We start from the raw sequence: 25,099 nt of genomic DNA on the forward strand, positions 1-25,099 counted from the left end.
AACATAGCTGCACAGTTACTTTCCGAGAGAGAACAGGTGGATATCGAGCAGCTCATGCAGAATTGTAACACTGATTTTGCACGCAGAACAATAAAATATAACTTCGTGTGCTTTGAGACTGGGCATAAAATCGATTTGTTGTACATTTCATGCGACGAGAGGTGTTGTTTTTTTTTGGGGGGGGGGGGGGGGTCGCGGGGCAGCAGCGCATTTATCATGGGGTCGCGGGCTAAAAAGTTTGGGAACCCCTGCCTTAGTCTGCTACACACATGCAGTGCTGTCTTACGGTTCGGCCAAAATAAGGTATCATAGATGGCCGCACAATGTTGCTGCCAACTTTTTGAACAGCTTTTACATCCCACGATGCCTTAGTATGATTGCTACGTTTGGGAACAGAGCTTATGTGTGCACTGAAAGTCTCATTGAATTCCCACCAACGTCTCACAGACCTGGCAGCTGACTAGGCCTCTTCTAGCATTATCTGTCAATCTTATCTCTTTCTCGGAGTGGCAGCGTGCCTGTTGACCAGGGCACTGTAGGCGCCCAGTCAGCATGTGACAAAAGCAAAAGCCTCATTTGTATGCCGATTGCGCTGCCATCATAAATCCAGGCTGAGAAGCACGGGAACAGGATTCCCATTGCTAAATAGCATGGCCAAGATCAGTTTTTGGACTGATAATAAGAGAAGTGGTGGATGTTTCAATTACGCTAAACTCTTCAACCATCGAAAGAGATGGTGTTGATGTGCTGTAACAAAAAGTAACAAGAAAAGTATTAGCTTTAGCTTTCACTTTACTTCGTAAATGTTCTGAACATTATGGTGTAATTATAAACCAATATGGACTTGTCAAACTGTCTGTTCCCAGCTGCTGCCTGCAGATTCCACATGGTGTTGGTTTTCATCACAAGCCAATCAACATCCAAATTCAGCAGGGATGCAGAGATGACATTCAGGATTACGTGATTTCAAGTTTAAAAGCAACATCCATCCAAAAATGAAAATTCACACGTCATAAAAATGTTTCAACTGTTTTATCTATACAGTGAAAGTCACTGGTGTCCCAAACAACACTGGACTTCACTGACTTTCAAAACATCTCGTTTTTGTTCAAACTTTTTCAAGAAGAAAATGTCATACACCATGAATAGATGATGAAAGAATATATATTTTGGGGTGAACTATTCCTATGTATTTCTCATGCAACACTGCTCGAATAAAACGGAGCTGATGTGGAGAAATCTACAGATGACTCATCAGTGGATTCTCTGCAGTGAATGGCTACTGTCAGAGTCTAAACAGCTGATAAAAACAACACAATAATCTACAAGTTAACAACATGACTCCAGTCCATCTATTAACGTCTTGTAAAGTGTGTTTGTAATAAACAAATCCATCATTGAGGTGTTTTAACCAAAAGACAAATCCATAATAACGCGTCCTTCAGTAAAGAGTCCATCCCCTGTTCTCCTCGCGCATCAAGATCCATTAACATACTTGTATAGAACTGTTCTTGGTTGTAAACAGTCCTTGATCTGTGCACATTTCTCCCCTGATTCAGACGAGAGGACTTTTTAACTGGAGAAAACAATATTATGGATAGAGGAGTCATATTTTAGCTGGACGTGACAGTTTGTGGACTACTGTAATGTTTTTAATCAGCTGCTTGGAATCTCATTCTGACGGCACCAATTAACTGCAGAGAATCGATTGGTGAGCAAGCCACAAACAAACTCATCTATATTTTGCACATCCTAAGGGTGAGTACATTTTCAGCAAATTTTCATATTTAGATAGACTTAATTATTTAATTCAGAAAATTTGGGATACTGTACACAAAACATACGTATATATATATATATATATATATATATATATATATATATATATATATATATATATATATATATATATCCGTATATATATATACCTTTTTAAGCTTAAACTTAAACACTACCCATTTACTGTAAAAGCATGGACAAAAAGACCTTCAAATATTCTTCCTTTGAGTCCCACAACAGAAAATAAAACAAGTTATATGCGCGAATAAATAATTACATAATGTTCAACTTCTTCTTCTTAGTCCTATTAACTTCTCTTAGTCCTATTAACAGCCCCATTTCCTTCCATCAGCTTTGGTTTAAGAGGAAAAGCCAGGTGTGGGAAGATGATCATCAGACACATTCTTGTTTGAAATGCCACTGCATTTAATGATACATTTACTGTAAATAGCAGATGGTTCATAAAGCTGAATTTGCAACCAAAAGGGCTGAGAAGCCAAGATTATGGTGCATGTCTGTGTGTAAATGTGTATGCATGTATTTGTGTGTGTGTGTGTGTGTGTGTGTGTGTCCCATCCCGGTTGGACTCCATCCATATTTCATGACTGGTAAAGGTTTCGGTAGCTGTGTACACTTTCCAAAGAGCAGAACTGTAATATGCAGACACTTCTGCCATATTCCATTGCAATATTCTCCAGTTGTGTCTTGTGGCTAATGCAAAAAAAGAAAATCAGAGGCTGTTTCTTGTCCCACCCTTGAACTACCTTTCTACTTTACTCTGACCTTCTCTCCTACTAAGTAAAGAAATGACCAAATGTCATCCTGTATATTTTAGCAAGGCTGTAGTGAACGAGCTCACAGGAGACCTGAAGCCCACGTGAACTCCACTGTACTGCTGGACTCCTCACTTTCTCCATTTCTACCCATCAGCCAATGAGAGATGAGCAGATTCCAGACTGTTCATCTGCCAGAAATCATCCTTCAAACTGTCAGCTGCTGTCACAACAAACTTACAAAAAATAAAAAAATAAAAAATACGAATAAAAAGTAGCGAAAATAAAAAAAGCAAATAAAAATAACATCACTGAGGTTATCATTTGAAACAACTTGCCCTAAAAATCTGATGGCACTTAATACAAACACTATTTTAAATAATTTAGGGGCAAATGTATTATTTATTTATCAAAAATAATTTATCAAAAAGTTCAAAGTTCAAAATTAATTTATCTCTCTCGCTCTCTCTCTCTCTGTGTATGAATGTGTGAAGTAAAAAGAGAAATCATAGATAGATAGATAGATAGATATAAAATATGTAAAAATTTAAACATATATAAATTTAAATATATAAATAATAAATAATTACAAACTGAACCTAAGTCTAATTGGTGTAGATGTAATAACACATAGCATATAATGAATATGCTATTTCTCATATAAAACAGTATTATTTCGGTTTTAGACGTAGAAGCATTTATATGAAGCGTATGATTACAGCGTCTATATGAAGAAAAACAAAAGATGAGCCTTTACTGCGGCTATTTCTTCTTTTTGCTGCATATAATGGCTATTCAAAATGACCATTCAAATTAAAGAAGGAAAACAACATAAATAATTCCAGTCGGGAAAAAATTGCATTATTCTGTCACTTGGCTTCAAGGCTTTAAATCAGCGGGGAAAGATATGACATTTTATCTGCCATCAGATTGTAGATGTCACGGCTCATTATCACACCTGCAGCGATCCAACTTGCGTTTTATTAACGATGCGGCAATAAAATGTAAGTATATTACTTACCAACGCCATATTTTTCTAGTTCAGTTGGTATCCACATTTTCCCCCCGTCAAGTAAAAGCAAATGTGCTATAAAACAGGGCAATTACGGCGGATACTCTCCATATTGTTGTCACACAGGTTTGCACTGTATTGTTCTGAGGGCAGAGCCACAGCAGCATCCCACATACACCACCACACTTCTCAGCCCTGAAGAAAAACACCATTGCCTCATGGGAGATGTAGGAAATGAATGAGAAAGATTGGATAGAGAACTACAACACCCATTAACCATCGCAGACACAGCGGTGATTTAACTCTGATTGGTCAATGCGTAATTCATCAGGTCACGTGATTACAAAATGGCCGCTCAGATGCGCAACACTAATTTGACAGGTTGGTAAACTAAATTATAAATATTGGGCAGATATGTTAGTAAAATATTATTTTATTTCCGTTTACATTAAATGCGTGAACTACGCTACTGCAAAGTCAAAGCTACTGCTAGTTACAACAGCACTTCTGCTCCTGTAATGCAAGTTTGTCATATAACGTTACTTTTCATGGCATATGTAACGTTACATGATTCGGTTTTTTTTTTCTTCTTCACTTTTTGGATAAGGACACTGAAACCTGTATGTCTCCCTGCTCCCTTCCTTTTTAAGCTGGTCTACCTGGTCTTCCAGCTGGAAAGCAGCCAAAAACACATTAAAACCAGGAACAGCCCAGCCTAACAAGGCTAGCTTAAACCATAAGACTAGTTTAAGCTGTTTTTTACCAGCAAGGCGTGGGTGGTTAAAGTGCAAAGTTTGTTGATATGGATCTTCTAAAAGATGATCAGTGACCCTTTAATTTGTCACCGCAAAAGCTCATTTCCAAGAGGCAAAACAACTCATAAAGTGCACTAAGGAGCACAAATGTATCAGGTTTTTTAGAGGATAACCTGCTGTCTTCATGAGACACACGGTCATTTTGTGTGAATCAGCTGCTTGTTTGCTTTGATTGAATCCTGCAAGGTTGTGGGATGTATGAGACAAGGGTTTTTCACCAGCTGGAGTACTTCAGAATGATTTAATGACCCAGAATGGATATAATATCTTAAGTCATATAAAACACAAAAGATATTTGTGCATCATATTTTATTAAATGTGTGAATACTGTGTTTTCTTCTCATTGTTAGCTAAGCAGGATTGTATACTAGAGCCGCTTTGTTTCCCCGAGCACCTGTGTGGTAGCGCTTCTCTCTCCTCCTCCAGCGATGGATGCCGTGTGACATGTTCGCTCTGTTCAGACTCTTTTCCCGCGCTTGAAAAAGACCAACTTCTCAAGCACATGGTGTTGGATCACAAACTGGTTATCGCTGATGTCAAACTCATCGCAGACTTTCCACGGTGAGAACGCACAAGATTTGTAGCATACGTGTGTCAGTGTTTCCTTAAGAAATATTCATCAGGAACAACACTAATTACACAAAATAATGAAAAATTATAATCGTATCGTTGCAGGTACATGTTGTACTGGAAAAAACGGTTTACAGAACAGCCTATCACAGACTTCTGCAGTGTTATCAAGACCAACTCTGAAGGTCCTGTAGGTAAGATGCATTTGAGATGAACAATCTTGTGTTTTTATTTTATAGTGTTAGTTAATTGCCATGGAATGAAATGCACAAAATCTTTATCCACTCCTTAAAATAGTGATTTAGTTCTGTCCCACTGTAGTCAACATTTAAAATGTTACGATGTAAAAATCACTGTGGTTGATAATCTACCAATGTAGGTGTTTTTATAGATTCAGTGTCATAATTCAAGGTTGTTAATGTTCACTATAAAGGTATGAAAAATAATTGTCATTAATTGAAAAGAAGCTGAAATTAAAATAAAAGATCACATTGGATGAAAAACAACATAATTATAAAATTTGTCATTTTGGCTGAGCAACTTAGTGAAATGAAATAAGTTGTAGTTGCCATTGCAAAACTAAAATTAATAAAACTATAACTCAAAAAATAATAATAATAAATAAATAAAAGCTAATTAAAAATATAAATAAATTCTATGATACCATATAGATAAAACTAAAATAATACTGGTCTGGGGAATACCACTTTAACTTTTCTGATTTAAATGTGAAGTCTAAATCTATGAAGGCCTGTTTAGATGGTGTCCTTTTAGACTCTAATTACTAATGTAATTGTGTGGTTTTAGAACAACAAGAGCACTACTTCCTATTGTGTGATGCTCTGCCAGAGGACAGGATCCTAAGAGAGCAGCTACAACAGAGACGACTGGTGAGTGTCAATAAAAAGACTGCTCTGGGATCAGCTCCCATCCTGTGTAACATCAGGTTATGAGTATTCAAAACTGATCCAAGAGCAGCTAAAACTACAATTATGAGGAACACCATCTTAAGAGAAGGCTTTGCTTATTTTCTATTTTTAAACAGTATTTTATTTTTTTTGTAAGATTGTAAATAATAATAAAAAAAGTTATTATTATTGTAAAACAAGGACTTTTTGAATGAACTAAAGATTATTGGATAGTGAAAATTGTATTAAAAAATATTGATGTAATGATATTAGTATATATTTTCATATTTAATGGAAATGGTTTTCAACAGATATTTTGGTTAATACTTATTATTTCACGATTAATCACTTTTTTCTTCCAGTTGTGTCACGTCAGACAGGAAATGTCATTTTATAGATTAAACAAATGTTATTGAGAGTTGAAAGATTATTGAAGCTAACTCATCTTGTTGTTTTGAATAATATGAGCTTGAATATCACTTTGAATATTTAAGTATAAAGCATTTAGATTCTTTTAGTTGTTTATAATGGTGTAACAAATATAACAGTTGCTGTGTAACTGTAAAAAAAAAAAAAAAAAAAAAAACATTTGGGTTGCCAGAAATTCCACAATGGTTACTAACCCGAAGGTACTGACTAAACAATTAACACAGTGTTCAATGAGAAGCCCAAACCCTACTCAGATTGTTTTCGCAGATATATTACGAGTCAACATTATCATCTCAAACACATTTGATCACGGGCAAAAATCAGCGATTATGGTTGCTAGGCAGCCAGCGTTCTCTGCACCTCTGTTTAACAGTGCAGCTGTGACCTTTCTCAGTCACTCGGTGACACGCTGCACGTCGATGAAACTCAAGCTGAGAGGATTAGCACTGTTTATTAGACACAAATCATTTGCAGATTGCGTTTGGGATAATTATCGATGATTATGGCAATCGAACAGCGGGTTTCCAGAAACGCAGAATGATAAAAACACGCCACAGTGAGATTCATACCCATTATATTTTGTTTATAGACTCACAACAATTATGTAACCACATTTATGTACTATAGTAATGTCTTACAGTGCTAGATAAGTCTGTAATGAAGTTTGATATGTGTCTTGATAGGAGGAAGTTCTGGATCAGCAGCAGAAAGAGAGGGACGATACAACGTTTCATCGGGCATGTATGTTCTGCAGTGAGGAGTTTACTGGAAACAGGTAACCAACAACTGTCCCACCTCTGATGGATTTCTAATTCTAGAATCAGCACATTTCATTTCAAATCATATCCTGATGTGAAATTGTTCACATTTGAGTTTTGATATCTTATACATAAGCTCTGCCACAGACCCAATCTCTGAATTATTTGTTATTTAAAAAGTATTTATATATTATTTGTTATATAAAATGTAATTTATTATGTATAATTTAATATTATGTAGAGTATCTAATATTATATAAATAAATACAATATTTTTACATTTAAAAAATGCTTATTCATTTTAATTTTGTATGTATAATTTATTATATATATAATCTTGATATATAAAACATTTCATATAATTTACTAATTTATAATAAATTTGACATGAAACATCTGGAAGGCCATGCAGCTTTTTTTCTTAAGGGTATCGATTTCAAAGTCTAAATCATACCAAACTGAAGACTCATGAATATTAATTAGCTCATTTGTCTGAAGGCCAGGGCAGCATACCTTGTAGTGTCAGAGTAAACTCATTCATATTCATGAATAAAGTTTTCACTGTATAGTGACATCACAAGCCAGTCATCTTCGGCCCTCCACTCTTGTTGCTTAAATAGATATAAGTGACTGTTTTTGCTTTTTTATTTTATTAAATATATTTTTTGTAACACACAGTAGCAAACAGCACTGCATATTTATCTGAAGTGCTTCATTTGTGCTCTGTGGTTTGACTGCAGGTCTTCACTGCTGAATCACATGGCTAAAGAACACTCTTTCAGCATCGGCCTGCCTGACAACATCGTCTACTGCAACGAGTTCCTGCACACTCTGGAGGGGAAACTGGAGAAGTGAGAACTTAGCGTCTGTCTGTCTGTCTGTCTGTCTGTCTTCCTGTCTGTCTGTCTGTCTGTCTTTCTGTCTGTTATATAATAGATTATATATTTACTATTATGTAATACATTTTGCAGTAATACACACATATATAGATAGATAGATAGATAGATAGATAGATAGATAGATAGATAGATAGATAGATAGATAGATAGATAGATAGATAGATAGATAGATAGATAGATAGATAGATAGATAGATTTTAATCATCAAACCATTATTACAAATTGAAAAAATAAAACGGAGAAGGTATGAACTTTGGAGATCGCAGTCATTGCATCAATCCCAAATCACCAGAAAAGGTTAGTTTTTGGGTTTGTGACAAAATAATAGAAGATCCAAAAATAATGTTGTAGTAAATATGGAATTGTGCAGTGGTACAATCATTGAATCCACTAACTGAAAATGTAATTTATTTTTGTTTGTTTTGTTTATTCATTCAATTCATTCCATTTTCCCACATAATATTTTCCCACATTCAAAAATGATGTTTTCACTGACTAATACTGTTATTATTTTTATATAGCATGCAGTGTCTGTACTGTGAGAAAACATTCAGGGACAAAACCACCTTGAAAGATCACATGAGAAAAAAGCAGCATCGCCGAATAAACGCCCGAAACCAAGGCTACGATCGCTTCTATGTCATCAACTACCTGGTAAATCATGTGTTGGTCTGTACGCGTCTCATCTGAATAATTAAAAACAAGATTCCCCCCAGTTTGCACTGCTGTGCTGTTGTAATGTTGCAGGAGTTGGGGAAGACTTGGGAAGAGGTGCAGTCTGAAGATGACCGGGAGCTCTTTGAAGATGAAGATGAGTAAGGCCTTCGTCTTTTTACTCTGAAGATCATATATATATATTTTGAGTTTTTCCTCTTTTCTGATATTCTGCACTCTCTACAGCGATTGGTCGGATTGGCAGGCTCATCCCGTGTGTGCTGTGTGTCTGTTTTGTGAGCAGCAAGCGGAAACAATGGAGAAAATTTACACACACATGGAGGTAATATATGATGTCGCTGTAAGATTATATTTGAATATTTTCTATGCATTTTTACATCACTATCAATAATAACCAAAATTTTGTACCTCCAGGAAACTCATGAATTTGACCTGCACAAATTAAAAACAGACTTGAGTGAGTATGATTGCAGAAATGTTGCCTTGTTTTTGAGAAGAGCCCTTGACCACACAGAGGGTCTATAATGACATTTGTGGTCGTTTGTCCAGACCTCAAGTTTTACCAGCAGGTGAAACTAGTGAATTACATCCGGCGTGAGCTTCACCAGTGCCGATGCTACTGCTGTCAGGAGAAGTTTGGAACCAAAGAGGAACTAGTGCAACACCTGGTTAACACGGGTCATGTGATGCAGCTGCCTGAGATCTCACACTGGGACCAACCCCAGTATGACTCTTTCACATCACTTTTTTTTTTTTTTTTTATTCAGTCGAGTTTTAATCTGGACAATTAGAAAATATATTATTTATTATCTTATTTATTTGTATTTTTATATTATTCATTTTATTATGATTTTTGTGTTAAATTTTAGACTCAATAAAGACTATAAATGTAAATGAGCCATTGCAAATATCTGTAATTTAAACATTTATACAGGCTTTGGACATCAGAATGAACACTGACTCTTATACTGTAAACAAACAAAACAAAATAGCTTTTAATATTTAATGTGCTGTTTTTCCAGATATTACTTTCCTACGTATGAGAACGACGCTCTTCTTACAGCTCTGTCGGACAGCGAGAGCGAATCTGAGGGTCCAAATCCCAGCTCTGAAGTTCCTGTTATTGCTGAAGACATTTCGAACCTCAAGGTTATAAAACAGACCAGCGTGCTTAATAAACTGCTCAAAGACAGAGGTGGCTCCAACTGAAGACGAGGGACACTCCGAGAAATATGTTCCTATTGCTTTCAGTGTTGAGATTAATGTAACTTTTCATTTCTATTCATATGGGTTTATGACAAAGCAGTCAAATAAACTATATATTAGATATGCCATCAGCTGATCAATGGGAATCCCTAAATGAAAGGATTTGACTGAAAATAACCTTTTGGTTGGGAAATTAGAAAAAAAGAAGTGTTCTTGCAATTTCAAGTTTATACCTCACAATTGAGAAATATAAATGCTCAATTGCATAAAAAAAAAGGAATTGTGAAATAAAAAGTCACTATTACCTCACTATTTTTTTGTGCTGGAAACAGGCTTCCATACAATTGCGTGAATGTGACTGCTTATTTAGTTTCCGTCATTTATTTCACTTCGACGACAGGATAAAACCTAATTCCTTACACAAGGTTGCAGTAAACGAGTCATTCTTTTATTTGAATCAAATTCTCATGTCTGATTTCAAACACAAACAATCATTGAACTCATCCCAGTGTCTTGTTCATTCATTTGTAAAGCCATTTGCATGTTCCTTTAAAAAAACACAAGGCCTTAGACCTCTTCATACATGTCTTCAATCAATAAATATTGCATATTTCACTTGGATTCAATCCTCTTCTTTTAGGGAGGACTAAGCGTACACAAGGCACTTCAGAACATGTTAGCACAAGTAGAAATACTCAACCCAAACTGCTGTAAGTGCTAGCAACACACAATACTAGCCAAATGATCAACCAAAGTATACAAATAGTTTTATACATTACAAATACATTTATAAAGGCAGTAGAACATTTTCTGTATAAACAAATAAAACTAAATACACTTCTCCACTGGACAGATCTGAATGTGGTAAATGGACACTACGTCCCTTGTACAGATAGCAAATATAAGGCTGTGCTTTTAGTGCAGTTAAGAAGAGGCACTGCAATATGGCTGCGCTGCTGGATCTGTGTACAAATGCTGCATTCAACAGTTTAGTGCAGATACAGTTATAATCTGGAGTTTATAAAGCAATGTTTATGAGAAATGTCGAAATGGCAGTGGGAGTTAAAAGATACAGAAGTTAAAGCTGTAACAGCTGAAATGGTTATTGGATGCAATGCTGTTAAGCCCATCAGTAACGTATGTCAATCTCTTAAAAAAAATCTCCAAGCCAAATTGAACATGAACATCAAAAGGGAATGGTAATTTTGCATTTATAAAAAATTAAAGCTTATTTTTAGATTAAGGGTCATTAATCTAAAAATATTTTTTTTATATAATAAAGGATAGAAATTTGAATTCTTTTAGATGATTATAATTTTACTGCAATAATTTTCATATGTTGAATAATTTTATGTATATAAAAAAAATATTTGGCATTATGGTAATGACATTTTTCAATATGTAATCACGGATATTTTACTGTAATTTTCCTGTATATGTTGTATAATATAACAATAATAATAATTAATTTTACATTTTAAGTTAACAAAACTTTTTGCAGTATGGTGTTGACATTTTTTCACTGTGTAATTACATCGAATTTTTTACTGTAATACAATAATTGTACATAATATTAAAATGTAAAAAAAGGATTGTAATGAATTAAATGTATTTTTTTTACCCATATTACAATAATGAAATTTTTTCATTACGATAAATCACAAGAAAATATTCTTAACTGTCATTTAAAAAATCTTTTTAATAAGAAAATAGGTTTTATTTCTTTATGCAAAATATTATATCTTTTGATTTAGAGGTGATCTATGACCCAGAGATGTTGATTGTTTTACAGAATTCTCCCTTGCTGATAAATGAATTTGTGTAGAGACCAACATGACATTCCTGTAAGTGGGCCCATTTTTGGCAATTTTTTCCTTCACAAATTAACACCTGAGATTTTATAAATTGCTGTGCTGGTCAATTCAACTTAAAGCTGCCGTACATGAGCATCACCTAAACATGTCCAGATACAGCCTAGACACGCTGCGGCAGTAAGGACAAACTCTAGGTCCTGTTCTACGATTTAACCAGCTTGAAACCTTGGCCTGTATCCAGCACTGCAGGTGGGAACCATGCAAGTTTGATCCTTCGGAGCAACCGAATGCAGTATCCACAAACCCAAAAGAGGTCCAGCCCGCCACACCAGTGGGCGAGCTGGACCACAGGGTAAGTCAGGCGTGGGAAGTAGAGTCTCCAGTGCCTGGTCAAGTCACTTTCAGTGGGCAGGTGAAGCTTGTAGTCGCTCCATTGTCTGGAGATGCCATAGGCTGCTCGGATGGGCCGCCCACGCTCAGACCACCGAACGACGCTGTCAGGGTTACAGTTAAAATCAACCCACTGACAGGTGAAGTCCCCGAGCTGAGGCGCGTCCTGGACCTCCGGGTCTGTGGGACTAGAAAGCACTGCCCCTTGAACCGCTACATAAAGTCCCTCGATCGTCTGCACCTCTGTCACCCAGGGGAGAGAGTTATCAGTATCGAGAATAATGATGAGACGGGAACAGAATCCGCTGTTCTTTTCTCTCCAGAGCTGCACAATCTCATCTAGACGTAAAATGTCTCCTCCTGGTTATAAAAGAAAAAAAAACTCTATTAAGTCTTTACCAGAGTTTGGCTCAATTCAATATGCACATTATTTGTCACATTAATTTCTGTAAATGGTATGCAAAACTTTGATCCAAGCAGCACTGTATTTATCTGCAAAATCAAGATTTTAAAATTGTAAAGTATACTTTATGGTTGTATTTGCGAAGGCATTTAATTTATGCTTATGCAAATACATATGACAGATGTTACAGATGATATATAACATGATATTTCTCAAATATTCTGTTATTTTTATAACTATAATACATCTTAATAGAGTAAAAAAGTTTTAGTGAATATCTGAATGATAATAATCACAAAAAAAAAAACTAGGAGCAGAAAAACAAAACATTTTCAAATAAACTTTTTAATGGAGAACTGAAGGAAAATGCAGTAAAAAAAAAAAAATCTGGATTTCATTTTCCATACATTTTTCATTTCGGGTGAATGTTCTCGAGATTCACCCAGGTTCTGTTGTGTCTGTTTCGACGAGGAAAAGGTTATAGAATGATTCTCCCACCTGCCAGAGCCCACTCTCCGCTGCGGTGGGTGTGTCCGCTGTAATACAGCACGTAGGTGTCGTGTCGTGGGCCGTCAGCTGTGTGCGCCTCCATGAATATGCGCAGCTTGGCTTGCAGGGCCTCCAGACTCAAGCCGCTCGTGGAGTAATCACAACCATAGGTCTCGATCATGTGATGAGAGAAGAAGCGCTGCACGTTGTTAAGCATCCCTGTGGAACGCAAATTGAGCTCCTGCACATGCGCCGGGGGCAGCAGGGTGGGCTGACCATCTGGGCTGAGAGAAAATGAGAGGATGAGGATGAAATACTGCCCCTCTCTGTAAGTTATTGACGTCACAGAGTGTATATGTTTCCAGTACCTGCAGTAGTTGGTAGGAATCACCACAGCGTAGCCGACACAGGTGCCTCCGAGGCGGTTTCCCAGCTCATAGAAGAGGCCATGGGCTAGTGACTCGAGAGGCAGCACCAGCAGAAACAAGGCAATAAACAGACTGTTGGACGGCTGTAGGAGAAAACAATACTTATAAGAACAACAATTATTTAAAAAAAAAAAAAAAATCACCACCCTTATTTTAAGGCAGAACACACACACACGCACACATATACATATACATATATATATATATATATATATATATTTTATACAATAATTAATTATACAAATTAAATCGATCAAACATGACAGTAAAGACATTTAGTATAAACATTTTTAAAATAATAAAAGATTTTATTTTAAATAAATACTGCTCTTTTGAACATTCTAAAAAAATAAATCACGATTTCCACAAAGATATGAAGCAGCACAACTTTTTTCAACATTGATAATAATAAGAAGAAATGTTTCCTGAGCAGCAAATCAGCATATTAGAATGATTTCTGAAGGATCATGTGACGCTGAAAACTAGAGAAATGATGCTAAAACAAATCAGGTTTTATTTATAGAATAAATTACATTTTTTAAATGTATTAAACAAAAAAAAAAACATTATTTATAACACTTACATAACAAAACTGCATTAACCCTTTAACTGCCCCACCAAGAAAAATGCATTTGAAAAAATTTTTGTTTGCATTTCTTATCTCCTTATGTCATTAGTTACCACACTCAATGTATTTTTTTTCAACACGTCCCATAATTTTTAAAATATCGGCCTCTACCAAATGGTTGATATGTCACTTTATGGCAAAAGTACCGGAATTCATACACATACTATGGAAATCAGAAAATATGAACTATAATGAATGATCAGAAAGTTCTATTTCTCAGCAAATAGTACATTCTGACAGCAGAAAGGATTATCTGAAAACATTAGCTTAGCTTTTCTACGTTTACCATAAAGTGACAAATCAACCATTTGGTTGAGCAGGCAGTTAAAGGGTTAACACTTAATAAAACTTGAAAAATGTTTGTGCCAAATCGAAGTTATGTGGTGAAACCAATATGCAAAAAAAATAACCATAAAACAGGAAATGATATCATAGAGGGGACACTTGTAAACCCTCATGACTGTAATTTGCCATTATTTTCATAGTACATCATCATGTGGTATTACTACTTATACTTCCAAAAAAAGAAATGTGCAATACTTATGAAATATTAAATATATATATATATATATATATATATATATATATATATATATATATATATATATATATATACACACACACATACACATACACACACTCTACACCTTAAAATATATATATATTTTAAAGTTTTCAAGAAAAACATGATACTTTTACACTTTAGAGTCATTATGTCTAATCTTCCATTGAAAATGTAATTTTCTCAAAACCATGTGAAACCACCATGATCACAAGAACTGCATTTTTCTAAAAACTAAGACAGATTTTCACAGGAAGCCTTACCTGCCAACCCAGAGCCCCGAGTATGATGGTGGACATCAGGCTGAAGATCATCAGGCGTTTTGATATGAGACAGAAGTGCCTCATCCCCTTAGACGCCATGATCCTGTCCAGCGCTCCAGCCTCGGACGTGTGCACCATACACATCCTCTGACAGTCACTCAGCTTGCTGTGAAAACCCCACAGCACCACGAGAAAAACCAGGTGGCAGATGATCCAGAAAACTGCAGCTCCTAACAGACCCGGGATGAGCAGGTACCACCGATCCAGATCTGTCATCTTCAGAGAGGCCATGACCAAAAACATCACCTCCATGACCACCAGAGGAAGAAGCGTTAAGCGTCTCCACAGGCCTCCTCTCAGTAGAAGCGGCGACCAGCGTTCAGTGACCGAAAGTCCGCTGAAGTAGATGTCCAGGAATGGGTCGCAGACGAGGCGGCTGAAGAACCAAGACAAGGCGAAGGGGTTGGAGGACACTCCTAAAGACTCCTGGAAGAAGAACGCAGCCACAAACGAGAAGCAGACCAGGTTTTGGATCGCCAAGAAGGACTTCATGCGCAGATCCACGATTAGAGCGGCCAAAGCCAGTGTCAGGACAACAAGGCTTATGGATTTTTGGCTGACCAGGGTTGTGCTGGCCACAGCGAAGCCTGTGAGCTCCAAAGCCTCCCTTGAAGTGAGGAAAGCAGGTTGATGTTGGGTATAACCGCACATTCTTCCAACCAAAGCCCATAGGATTCGTATCACAATACTTGCTATTAACATATAGTTGGCCACCTGCTCCTTAACATCCATCTCTTTGGACGGGACGTTGATGAAGCATAGCAAACCCAGAAGGAACCCAAACCACAGATGCAGCAGAAAGAGGCTGACCTTCACCATACTGAAGTAATAGTGGAGAATGCAGGCAATCCCAAGAACAAAGAGGCCCAAAATGAAAATGACCAAGATGACAGTGTCGGCGGTTTTCTCCCATTGTACGTAAATTCCCAGGCAAATGGCCACCAGGGAGTTCAGGCTGGACAGGTAACCGAGGTACCGAATTGATGACCACATGTTGACTCCTTTGTTGGCTTCGTCTAGCCGGGTCATAGCAGCGTAAAGGAAGTGGCTCAAGCAATACCTGAGCAGCTTGCACATCGTTGCAGAGCTAAAACTAACACAACTGCAGAAAGACTAGTAGACTCAACGTTGTGAGTGACGTCATTATACGTCACAACAGGAACAATTATTCGAGATATAACTATTCATTCAGCAAAAAAGAATGCAAGAACTGCATGTTGTTGGGTGAATCCGAGGTCAATCTGAAACTAACCCGTTTCTAGAGACATTGGTGCAAACGTTAGAGTAAAATCTACAAAGAAACAGTGGATTGTCAATATCCACCTGTTACAGCTTTAATAAAGCAAACTCTTCGACTCGAGGTCATGAAACTAAGGCGTGGGCTAGACGTTCAAATGTTCGTCGGAAGTTATTCAATAAGAGTACATATGAGAGCTGAAAAGTTTTAATGTGCTGTCAGTTTGATTTAGTCGAGAAGGTTCCAGTGCGTTCACCGAAAGTTGATAGAACGTGATGTTTCTGTCCACGACGAGAGTAACATCGATTGAACCAAGCTAAAAGAAATAAGCCAGTAGATATACAAGTCAATGATTATTGTCGTTTACAGAAAAATAACTAAAACTGTATTTGTTTAGCACAATAACCCGAACCATCGCCTAAACTTTGCTCAATGTCCGCCATGTTTTGCACAATGGTATTAAGCCGCTACGGAATCCCTGAGAGGACAAACTCTTACCAAGGCGGCATTTATTCGATTAAACAGTAAAAACAGTAATATTGTGAAGTTTTCCATTTGAATATATTAAATTAATTTATTCCTGTGATGCAACGCTAAATATAATTATTAGCATAATTATTCCAGTCTTTAATGTCACCTGCTCATTCAAAAAATATTTTAGTATGCCGATTTGCTGCTCAAGGGAAATGTAATATCCATGTCGAAAACAGTTTTGGTGCATAATGTTTTGTGGAAACCTTGATACATTTTTTCAAGATTGTTTGAGGATTAAAAAGTTTTCAAGAACAGCTTATATTTGAAACAAAATTCTAACATTATAATTTAGCATCCATCCATCGTATTAATCTTTACCGTCACCTTTGATCAATTTAATGCATCCACGCAGAATGAATTTTTTTTTTTAATTATATTATTATTATTATTATTAACTAATTATCTTACTGATCCCAAACTTTTGTACAGTACAATTACTAACTACAATAGATATTTATAATCGAAAACATTTCAAATGTACTGTCAAATATGAAATGCATATATGAATAACTGTAAAGTATTTAAAGCAACCTGCTATAGGCAAATGAAAGAAAAGAGAGAAGGCAACAAAAACGTTTATTTATAAAAGATGAATAACAATATTCATCACAAATAGTCCGGTTCTGTGGGAGTCAGCAATCATAACACTGATACAGAAAATTAATCATGCAAACAGTGGATCAGAGCCTGGGGAAGACAAAAGACATTTGAGATGTAAATGTTTGAACACACCACTAAGTATACCAATACAATTCAAAGCTTTTTTTCCCCCGACTTATAAATAGAGTACAGATTAAAGAATACCTTTAAATACTATTGCTAGTAGGGCAGTTTTTAGTAATTTTTTTCCAAGAGCTGGTTAATTCTCTGAAAGTATGTATACTTGTAACGGTTTATTGTGGGAGAGAAATTATCACACTTCCTAATGACCATCAGTAGCCCATGTAATCACAAATGCAAAAATACAATTTGAGTTTGAAGGCACCTTGAGGAGTTTTTTTTTCCCCCCGATACCCTGAAAGCTCACATACTGATATCTATTACAATTTTGAATCTTTCCACACTTATTTTTGGCACCTCTACAACACATTTAAAGTGCCTAACACCAAAACCTCACATATACGATTCAACAGAACTCTAAAGCACATCTCACACACTCCTTTATGAGTAAAGACCCATCACAGCATATTCTCATGTCATCAGGTTTACAAAACGATAACCACATGAATTTAACTGCCAGGTTACAGTGATATGGGGAATTTGACCGTTTAGGATTATGAACGTATTGCTATTCCAATGAAGTGCTGATGCCAATATCGATACCCACATGGAGGGTGTTATAAAAAATGTGCAAATATGTGCTTGGACAGTCAAAATAGTGTTTTTTAGAACCTGGGGTGAATTTAAAAAGCTGCAAATTCTGCAGTTACATACATAGGAGCTAAAAACATGATCAATGACAATCATGACAATCTTTTTGGAGTACTTGAGATCAACATTTGGCAGAGAACTTTCCAAACTTTTGTTCCTTAAAAGTTATATTCAGTCATTTAGTAACTAAAATGATGTACTGAAACTTAATAGGATATACACCAGATAACGATACAGGAAGTAGTTTTAGAGCAACCAAAGATTTCGAGAGTAAACAGTCAAGAGTAAACAATTATTCTACAAAGTCACATTACGGCGAAATGCAGAGAACTCGAACCTGTTCCATACTACTGACAAGTAATCGGATATTACTGGTTATATTAGCGGTTAAAATGAAAACGAAGGCAGACACGCAGATACTTTCAGGCCGTTTGATCGCAAGTTTAGAAACGTTACCACAACGCATGCATCCAATGTGGTCACCTCCAAGATTGTTTGTTCTGAAAAACTATGACTACTTCGCATGATTTGTACCTTGTTGAAGCGAGAAATCCACATTCACAGTTAAATTGTCACATAGCAAAACACGCACAGGTTCGGCAGACACTTAAAATGCTACAAATATCGTTGATAAAGGCTATTCCAAAAAAGTCGGTAGCACAGATGGCTGAAATTGCCATCTAAAACATCCAGTGAAAACTTGCTAAGAATCAAACCATTAATTTGACAGTTCACACAAAAATGAAAAAATCTGTCATCATTTCCTCATCCCGATGTTCCAAAACTGTATTCTTTCTTTTTTTTTTTTCTAATGTCAAACTGTTTTTGTTCTTATAACATTGTTCATACAGGTTTGAAGTGACATGAGGATGTGTAAATGATGATTAGGTTCATTTCTGGCTGAACTCCTTTTTTGGAATTCATTGGAAAAAGTCCAAAACAGTATAGTAACTCCAACCAAAAGTTTAGATCTTGTCACAGACAATAACTACGCCTAAGCTATAAGTTAAGCTAGTCTGAAACGGTTTATCCAGTTGACAAATGAGAAAACAGCCAAAAAGTGGGTGAGCTAAATCTTCCTTGACCTAAAATCACGATGCTGCTTCTGTTACAAAACCACCTCACTTTCTTAATTAAGACCGTTTAGTGTGTACATTTGTGTTCGAAGGGATATCTTGCACACTCTTAAAAATCAACGCCCACTTAAACGTCCTCATTCACTCTGTGCAAACTGTTTGCTGCTTAAAAAGGGCTTGAGTACACAAAACGCAGCACAGCAATTTTGGCAGCATGAAGGTAGGCTAGAAATATCAAGAGGGGCAGTAAACAAGTTCAACTCTGCAGCAAAATAGGGTCTTCCAGCTTGTGGAAGGGAGCTGAGCCGCTCTGGCTCTCGCCCGAGTCTGAATCGTACGGTGTGTCTGGCAATTCCGCAAAGCTACACACCAACTGGTCGTCCTCGAAATCAGAGCGTGGAGGCTCGTAGCAATCTGCGAATCCATCCTCGTCGTACGTGTTAAAGTCCTGCGGGATGTAAAGCATCTCCGGGTAGTTGCGGCTGACCAGGTCGCTGATGGTGGTGGGCGACACCTTGCGGAAAGCAATCAGGTGCATGTGAGAGAACTTGACGTACTTGTAGCGCTTGAAGCCCAGAGACTCCACTGCAACTCGCCAGCTGCGCATCATAAGTGCGTGCCGGCCCTGGTGGGAGGAGTCAGGGGTGATGATGAGGAGCAGGCCGTTCAGGGTCAGGAGTTCATGTGCTTTCTTGCAGCAGAGCCAGCGCTGATAGGGTGAGGGGAAGTAGGAGAGAAGCAGGGAGAACACTACCACGTGAAACAGCTGGGCAGGTAAAGAGTCGATGGGGCCGCGCAGCTGATGCAGGAAGGCATCCAAAGCATCGCTGGCCAGCTGCAGAGGTTGCTGCAGCTGCAGGTTGAGAAAGTCACATTTGTAGACGCTCTGTAGCCAGAAAAAATTAATTAAAAATTTAGAACATTTAGCTTTACTCAGCAGGACAGGTAAAATTACTACAAGTGTCAATGACGGTGTCCAAGATAAAGGATATAAATGTATATAGTTAATAGGAAATTCCTAGAAATGTACTTTGTATTCATATTGGTTTTGAAAAATGTTTATAGCATTCATAATGAAATTTGACATGGTGTATCTATTATACAAATGTATATAAAAAAAGATGCATTCAATTGATCAAAATGAACAAAAAATATTTCTAATATTTAACAACTACATTTCTAATATTTAAGTAGAATTGTTTTCAACATTGATAAGAGGAAATGTTTATTACATATTACAATTATTTAAGGATCATGTTACATTGAGGACTGGACTGAACTTTTGAAAACATTACATAAATAAAATAAAAAAAAAACAATAAAACTGTTTTAAGGAAATGGTTTTCAACACTTATAAGCAGCACTGTTTATTGCATATTAAAATTATTATTTAAGGATCATGTGACATTGAGGAGTAATGACTGCTGAAAAATTAGCTTTGCCATTACGGAAAAAAAATAAAATTTAACCTTAAATTACATTACCTTAAGTGAGCGTTTTTTTTATGTTAATGCCCACAAATATCAAAATGAAGTGTATTCAAGACAAATATTTCTGAATTGCATTTTTAATGTCTATTTGAATAAATTAACAGACCCAGACAAACAATACAACATAATTATCCAATAACAAACATAAGTCAGAGTATGACGACACATTTAATTTGATGGAACGGAAGTAACATCCATTTAATAGTTCCATTCAATGTAATCACGAAGTATATAGTATCATATAACGTCAAGGAACACAAACCTCTACTGCTGGCACAATGTCGATTCCGACAGTCAGAAACTCATCAAACTTCAGGAAGGGATTGAAACAGCTGCCCACATCCAACAGCCGTATTCTCCCAAGCTGGAACATTGAGCTGTTACCAAGCATGAATAAAAAGCTGTTTAATCAATGAACTCATCGCGATCTGGAATTTGCAGTGTTAAAGGTCTTGTTCTAGAGCACCTTGAGGAGGACGATTGTGGTAGAGAGATTGCGGATGTGTTATTCCCAGCTGCTGCGTGTCTAGCACTCTTCTCATCCTTCTCCAACACACGCCTCATCCCTCCATCCTGGAAGTACTCCTGACAAACACTGCGGCAAGAAAAATGTAACGATAAGTACCAAATCTGCTTCTCAACATAAAATACTGACCATTAGCATTCATACCTGCGGCACCACTCAATGCGCCCCTCGCCCTCACATTTATTCGCCCAGTGGTTGTCAGCCAAGTTCTTCATGGCCATGGCATATTCGCTGAGAGTCTGCTCGTCTTCACAATGTTCACGCCATATTTTCTCGAAATCGCCCACTGTACCAAAAAAAGACAAAACAGAGGAGTGTACAGTCATCGTTCTGCACCACGAAACTAGAGAAAGTTTTCACAAAGCCTACTTTCAGAGGTCAGCTGATGTCGTGCTTCCTCTAAATTTCGTTTTCTGAAACCGCTGCGTCAAACGGTTCACAAAACACCATACGACTTCAACAAATCAGTAAAACTCCATCGCCAGGCTCAAAAGCACTGTACCATCCAAGTGTTTGTGCTGATTCACACACAGTTTAAAAACTTGCTGATGAAGCCGATGACACCAGAAGGCAACCAGAGTGCTTGGGAGGGCAAGAACTGACAAAAAGTGATCTGTCCCATGACAGAATGGAAAATAGGGGCCTTATCAGATTTACAGAGAATAAGACAAGAAGGGAAAAGACTGCAGCGCCGTTATATATGAATGCTGTTGTGCTATGCCAAGAAGACCAGATCACGCCTTCCTTATTAACCCATCACGGGGTCTAGTGAATAGACTACTGTGTGTGAGATTTATAGTGCTGATATAGCTAGTCTGAACCATGAGAAACTCAATAACACAGTTAAAGTCAGTACAAACACGGTGGTACTTCATATATATATATGTTCTGCTTCCTGCGGGTAGAAATAATTGCAGGCAAAAATATAGCATTTCAAAATCTCTATCATGATATCCATCTTGGATGATGCTCACGCCATCCTCACAGTAATTTACTTATAGCAATAAAAAAAAAAAAAAGACTATTTGACTTACATGTGTCATGATAATTTTTTTTATATTTTTTTTAAAAATGTAAACGGATAGGCTTTTAGAAACGTGTCATGATCAGACAAAATAGTAAGAAACAGTTCACAAATTGGGCAGAAAATATGGTCTTAAAGGTTGGTTTTTGTTTTTTGAAGGGATATTATATTATGCGGATGAACTTAAAATGAACAACTAAGTTTCCTTTTTAAGAAATTTTTATTTTTTAAATGCATAGAATGCAATGCATACATCAAAAATAAACATTTAATTATTACCCATTATTTCTCTGTCTGTACTTGTACCGTGAACAATGTCAATAAAGTTGACAGATGAATTAAGTGCATTTAAGTCATACCTGCAAACTCAGGACTGAAAAAGGTGACAGATTTTAACTATCATTTTGCATTATTGACACACTGTTTTCCTAATGAATATTGTTCAGTTGCTTTGACGCAATGTATTTTGTTTAAAGCGCTATATAAATAAAGGTGACTTGACTTGACTGCGAGCGTAACGCGCACTTCAGTGTGTGTGATAAAGGAAGTCGCGCTTCTGCTCCATTCATTAACAGAGACACGCAGAACATGTAGGATTCATATTTAAATAGACTGTTCTGGCTTAATATTTACAGATATTAGTCCATATCATGATTTGAAGTGCAATGACCTATTTTTTATTAATTCATTCAAAAATTTGGCAAATTCCGTACCATTCCGCGTTAAACTATAAATACAGTTTTTATGACTGGATAATTTTTTGTAACAGAGTTACTCAAGGAAACGTTTCAGCCCTAAATCAATTGACAGAACTTATATACACATATATTGAATTTTCCTCTTATCTTTTTAGATATACATAAAAATCGTTCCTTAAATCCCTACCCAGAAAGTAAAATGAGAAGCTAGTGTACATAAGGCTAGGTAACTAAACAGAAATCCAAATTTACACCATGAGTGCTCATAAACATGAGAAAACAATGAAGCAATTGACAAGCACACCAGCTCTAACTCTCCCTAGTCTGTTACAGTTGACATTTTTCAACTGTTCTCAGTTCACCGATTGGACTTTTAATTTTATCCTTAAAATGTATGTTATAAGTTATCAGCTTAAAAAAGGTATTTATACTTATTTAGCCTATACTATACCACCACCAGCAAGGAGACACGCTAAAAATAGTTCAGCTGACCATTATTTATCATCTGTGTATTAAGTCTTTAGATAAAAAAGGTGTAAAACAATAAATGGATGAATAATTGACAGTGACAAAACAATTTAGAGCAACACACTTGTCACCTGTACACACAATTCAGAGGATTCATGTTCATAAATTTATTTTTTATAGGCTATTTTCCCCAAAGGAGAATTACAAGTTGTTTGTGTTTTCAAACACTGCCATCGGATCAATGAAGAGCAACAGGAACAAATGAACGACTGCACGGGCTTGCTGACTACTGTAAGGTCGTGCTGCAGAGAGACAGAAAACTTAATGTGTTCTACCCAGACAGCATTATTTTAGAGCGTTCGGAACGTTCTATTCAAATATCACTCAGCTAGGCAGCTCACTAGGTTTTAAACCACAGCCAACGCGTTCCAAATCGAGCCAAGTACGAAACCAGTTCATGTCAACTGTCAAGCAACACAAGTTTAAATTAAAATAACTCAGTTTTTGTTCACTTAGGTTGACGGTTGTTCTCCAAGCGTTTAAATGTCCGTATCTTTGATCAGGCCAGACTACAGAAACGGATCTAGGCTAGGCTACACAGCTACGCATCTCTCGCTGGAGAAACGTTACCTTCTATGTATTTCCTGCGGAGTTTTCGGTGCACGCTCTTCACCACCCCCGACAGCTTCTCCTGCTCCTGCTTCTTGGACTGCAGCTCCGGCGGGACGGAGTCGGAGTGGTATTCGGAGAGACCCGGGTCTGTCTCTGCACTGCTCCGCAGGTCCATAGTACAGCACGGAGGCTACCAGCGCACCGGCTCCGTCAGCACGCACGCACGCAGACACTGCGACAACGCGCAGCCTGATTGCGCCTCTTCAGTGAACGTCCCGGAAGTGCACTTCTACGCTGAAGTTGTTGCTGAACACGAAACTCCTCAAACTCAAGTCAGTTGATTTAAGCTCTCTGAAGGGTTGATAATTAAGTTTAATATTTAAGTTTTGAAAAGGTGTTATATATATAATAATATATAATTTTTTACATATTATTTAATATTTAATATAACGTTATTGTTACTGTTGTTGTTAGTAAAATAATTCAAAATAAGAATACTTCAGATAAAGGATTTGGACATTCAAAATAAGACATGAAGGCAAAATTAAGACTAATAAGACTACACATTAATAAAGTTATTATTTAGTAGTAGTAAATAATGATATATGCACATATATAAACATTGTATAAACATACTATATATATATATATATATATATATATATATATATATATATATATATATATATATATATATATATATACAGAATTAATTTTCATTTAAAAGAATACTTCACGTTAAGAATGAGCCTAAATAAATTAAATTACAATAAAATCATATAATCAATAAAAATATATCCAAAATTAATTTTCATTTAAGACAACATGTTAAGAATGAGCCTAAATAAATTACATTACAATATTAATATCAATAAAATTATATAATCAATAAAAATATAAATGTAAACACTTATTGCGCTGTGATTGGCTGGGCCTAAGCTTAAAGAATTTAGGCCTACCTGTAGTTTCGCGTATAAATTAATGTGGCATAAGAATGAAATTAATTCGTACAGCGTTTCTTCGCATCATAGTAGAGATTTATATTTACACTGGATTTACGAATTAGTCAAAGCCGCTAAAAACAATACACGATGTTAGTTCTTTCTTGCGTTTGGTTATTATGGCTTACTGTCAATGTTTTAAACCTCACTAATCTCACTGAACACCAGAACTAGTCAGACCCAATAAGTTAATTTGTAGTA

The 25,099-nt window shown here is 36.5% G+C and overlaps 4 protein-coding genes across 4 annotated transcripts in view; 1 reads left to right on the forward strand and 3 right to left on the reverse strand.

Moving 5' to 3' along the window:
• LOC127946684 (dedicator of cytokinesis protein 4-like) overlaps positions 1-3,737 on the reverse strand; it is a 65,685-nt gene extending 61,948 nt beyond the window's left edge. Inside the window, exon 1 of the mRNA XM_052543397.1 lies at positions 3,574-3,737. Coding sequence (XP_052399357.1) covers positions 3,574-3,610 — 37 coding nt within the window. The 5' untranslated portion in view covers positions 3,611-3,737. The remainder of the gene's footprint in view (positions 1-3,573) is intronic.
• Positions 3,738-3,888: 151 nt separating this feature from the next.
• On the forward strand, positions 3,889-10,439 carry LOC127947101 (zinc finger protein 277). The gene is made up of 12 exons (XM_052544045.1): positions 3,889-3,945; positions 4,730-4,940; positions 5,055-5,143; positions 5,757-5,839; positions 6,970-7,061; positions 7,785-7,895; positions 8,465-8,597; positions 8,691-8,758; positions 8,844-8,940; positions 9,033-9,075; positions 9,168-9,342; positions 9,641-10,439. Exons 1-12 carry the CDS (start codon positions 3,912-3,914, stop codon positions 9,825-9,827), a joined length of 1,323 nt encoding a protein of 440 aa, XP_052400005.1. The 5' UTR covers positions 3,889-3,911; the 3' UTR covers positions 9,828-10,439.
• LOC127947100 (transmembrane protein 168-like) lies at positions 10,251-16,565 on the reverse strand. Its single transcript, XM_052544044.1, has 4 exons — positions 14,802-16,565; positions 13,289-13,431; positions 12,930-13,204; positions 10,251-12,388 (listed from the first exon to the last, which is right to left on the reverse strand). The coding sequence occupies exons 1-4, from the start codon at positions 15,936-15,938 to the stop codon at positions 11,841-11,843; spliced, it is 2,103 nt and encodes a 700-aa protein (XP_052400004.1). The 5' UTR covers positions 15,939-16,565; the 3' UTR covers positions 10,251-11,840.
• Positions 16,566-17,191: 626 nt separating this feature from the next.
• LOC127947378 (S-adenosylmethionine sensor upstream of mTORC1) lies at positions 17,192-24,205 on the reverse strand. The gene is made up of 5 exons (XM_052544469.1): positions 23,916-24,205; positions 21,240-21,381; positions 21,036-21,164; positions 20,832-20,946; positions 17,192-19,965 (listed from the first exon to the last, which is right to left on the reverse strand). The coding sequence occupies exons 1-5, from the start codon at positions 24,070-24,072 to the stop codon at positions 19,336-19,338; spliced, it is 1,173 nt and encodes a 390-aa protein (XP_052400429.1). The 5' UTR covers positions 24,073-24,205; the 3' UTR covers positions 17,192-19,335.
• Between the last annotated feature and the right edge of the window lie 894 nt (positions 24,206-25,099).

This window comes from Carassius gibelio, chromosome A25, assembly GCF_023724105.1.
Source record: "Carassius gibelio isolate Cgi1373 ecotype wild population from Czech Republic chromosome A25, carGib1.2-hapl.c, whole genome shotgun sequence".
NCBI classification, from domain to species: domain Eukaryota; kingdom Metazoa; phylum Chordata; class Actinopteri; order Cypriniformes; family Cyprinidae; genus Carassius; species Carassius gibelio.

Coding starts and splice junctions, on each gene's coding strand:
- LOC127947378 (XM_052544469.1), bottom strand. CDS start 24,072: ATGGACCTGCGGAGCAGTGCAGAGACAGACCCGGGTCTCTCCGAATAC. Junction 21,382..23,915: donor CCGCAGGAAATACATAGAAG/GTAACGTTTCTC, acceptor TTTTTGGTACAG/TGGGCGATTTCGAGAAAATA. Junction 20,947..21,035: donor CCACAATCGTCCTCCTCAAG/GTGCTCTAGAAC, acceptor GCTTGGTAACAG/CTCAATGTTCCAGCTTGGGA.
- LOC127947100 (XM_052544044.1), bottom strand. CDS start 15,938: ATGTGCAAGCTGCTCAGGTATTGCTTGAGCCACTTCCTTTACGCTGCT. Junction 13,432..14,801: donor TCGGGGCTCTGGGTTGGCAG/GTAAGGCTTCCT, acceptor TTTCTCCTACAG/CCGTCCAACAGTCTGTTTAT. Junction 12,389..12,929: donor CGGAGAGTGGGCTCTGGCAG/GTGGGAGAATCA, acceptor TTTTATAACCAG/GAGGAGACATTTTACGTCTA.
- LOC127947101 (XM_052544045.1), top strand. CDS start 3,912: ATGGCCGCTCAGATGCGCAACACTAATTTGACAG. Junction 7,062..7,784: donor GAGGAGTTTACTGGAAACAG/GTAACCAACAAC, acceptor GTTTGACTGCAG/GTCTTCACTGCTGAATCACA. Junction 8,941..9,032: donor AAATTTACACACACATGGAG/GTAATATATGAT, acceptor TTGTACCTCCAG/GAAACTCATGAATTTGACCT.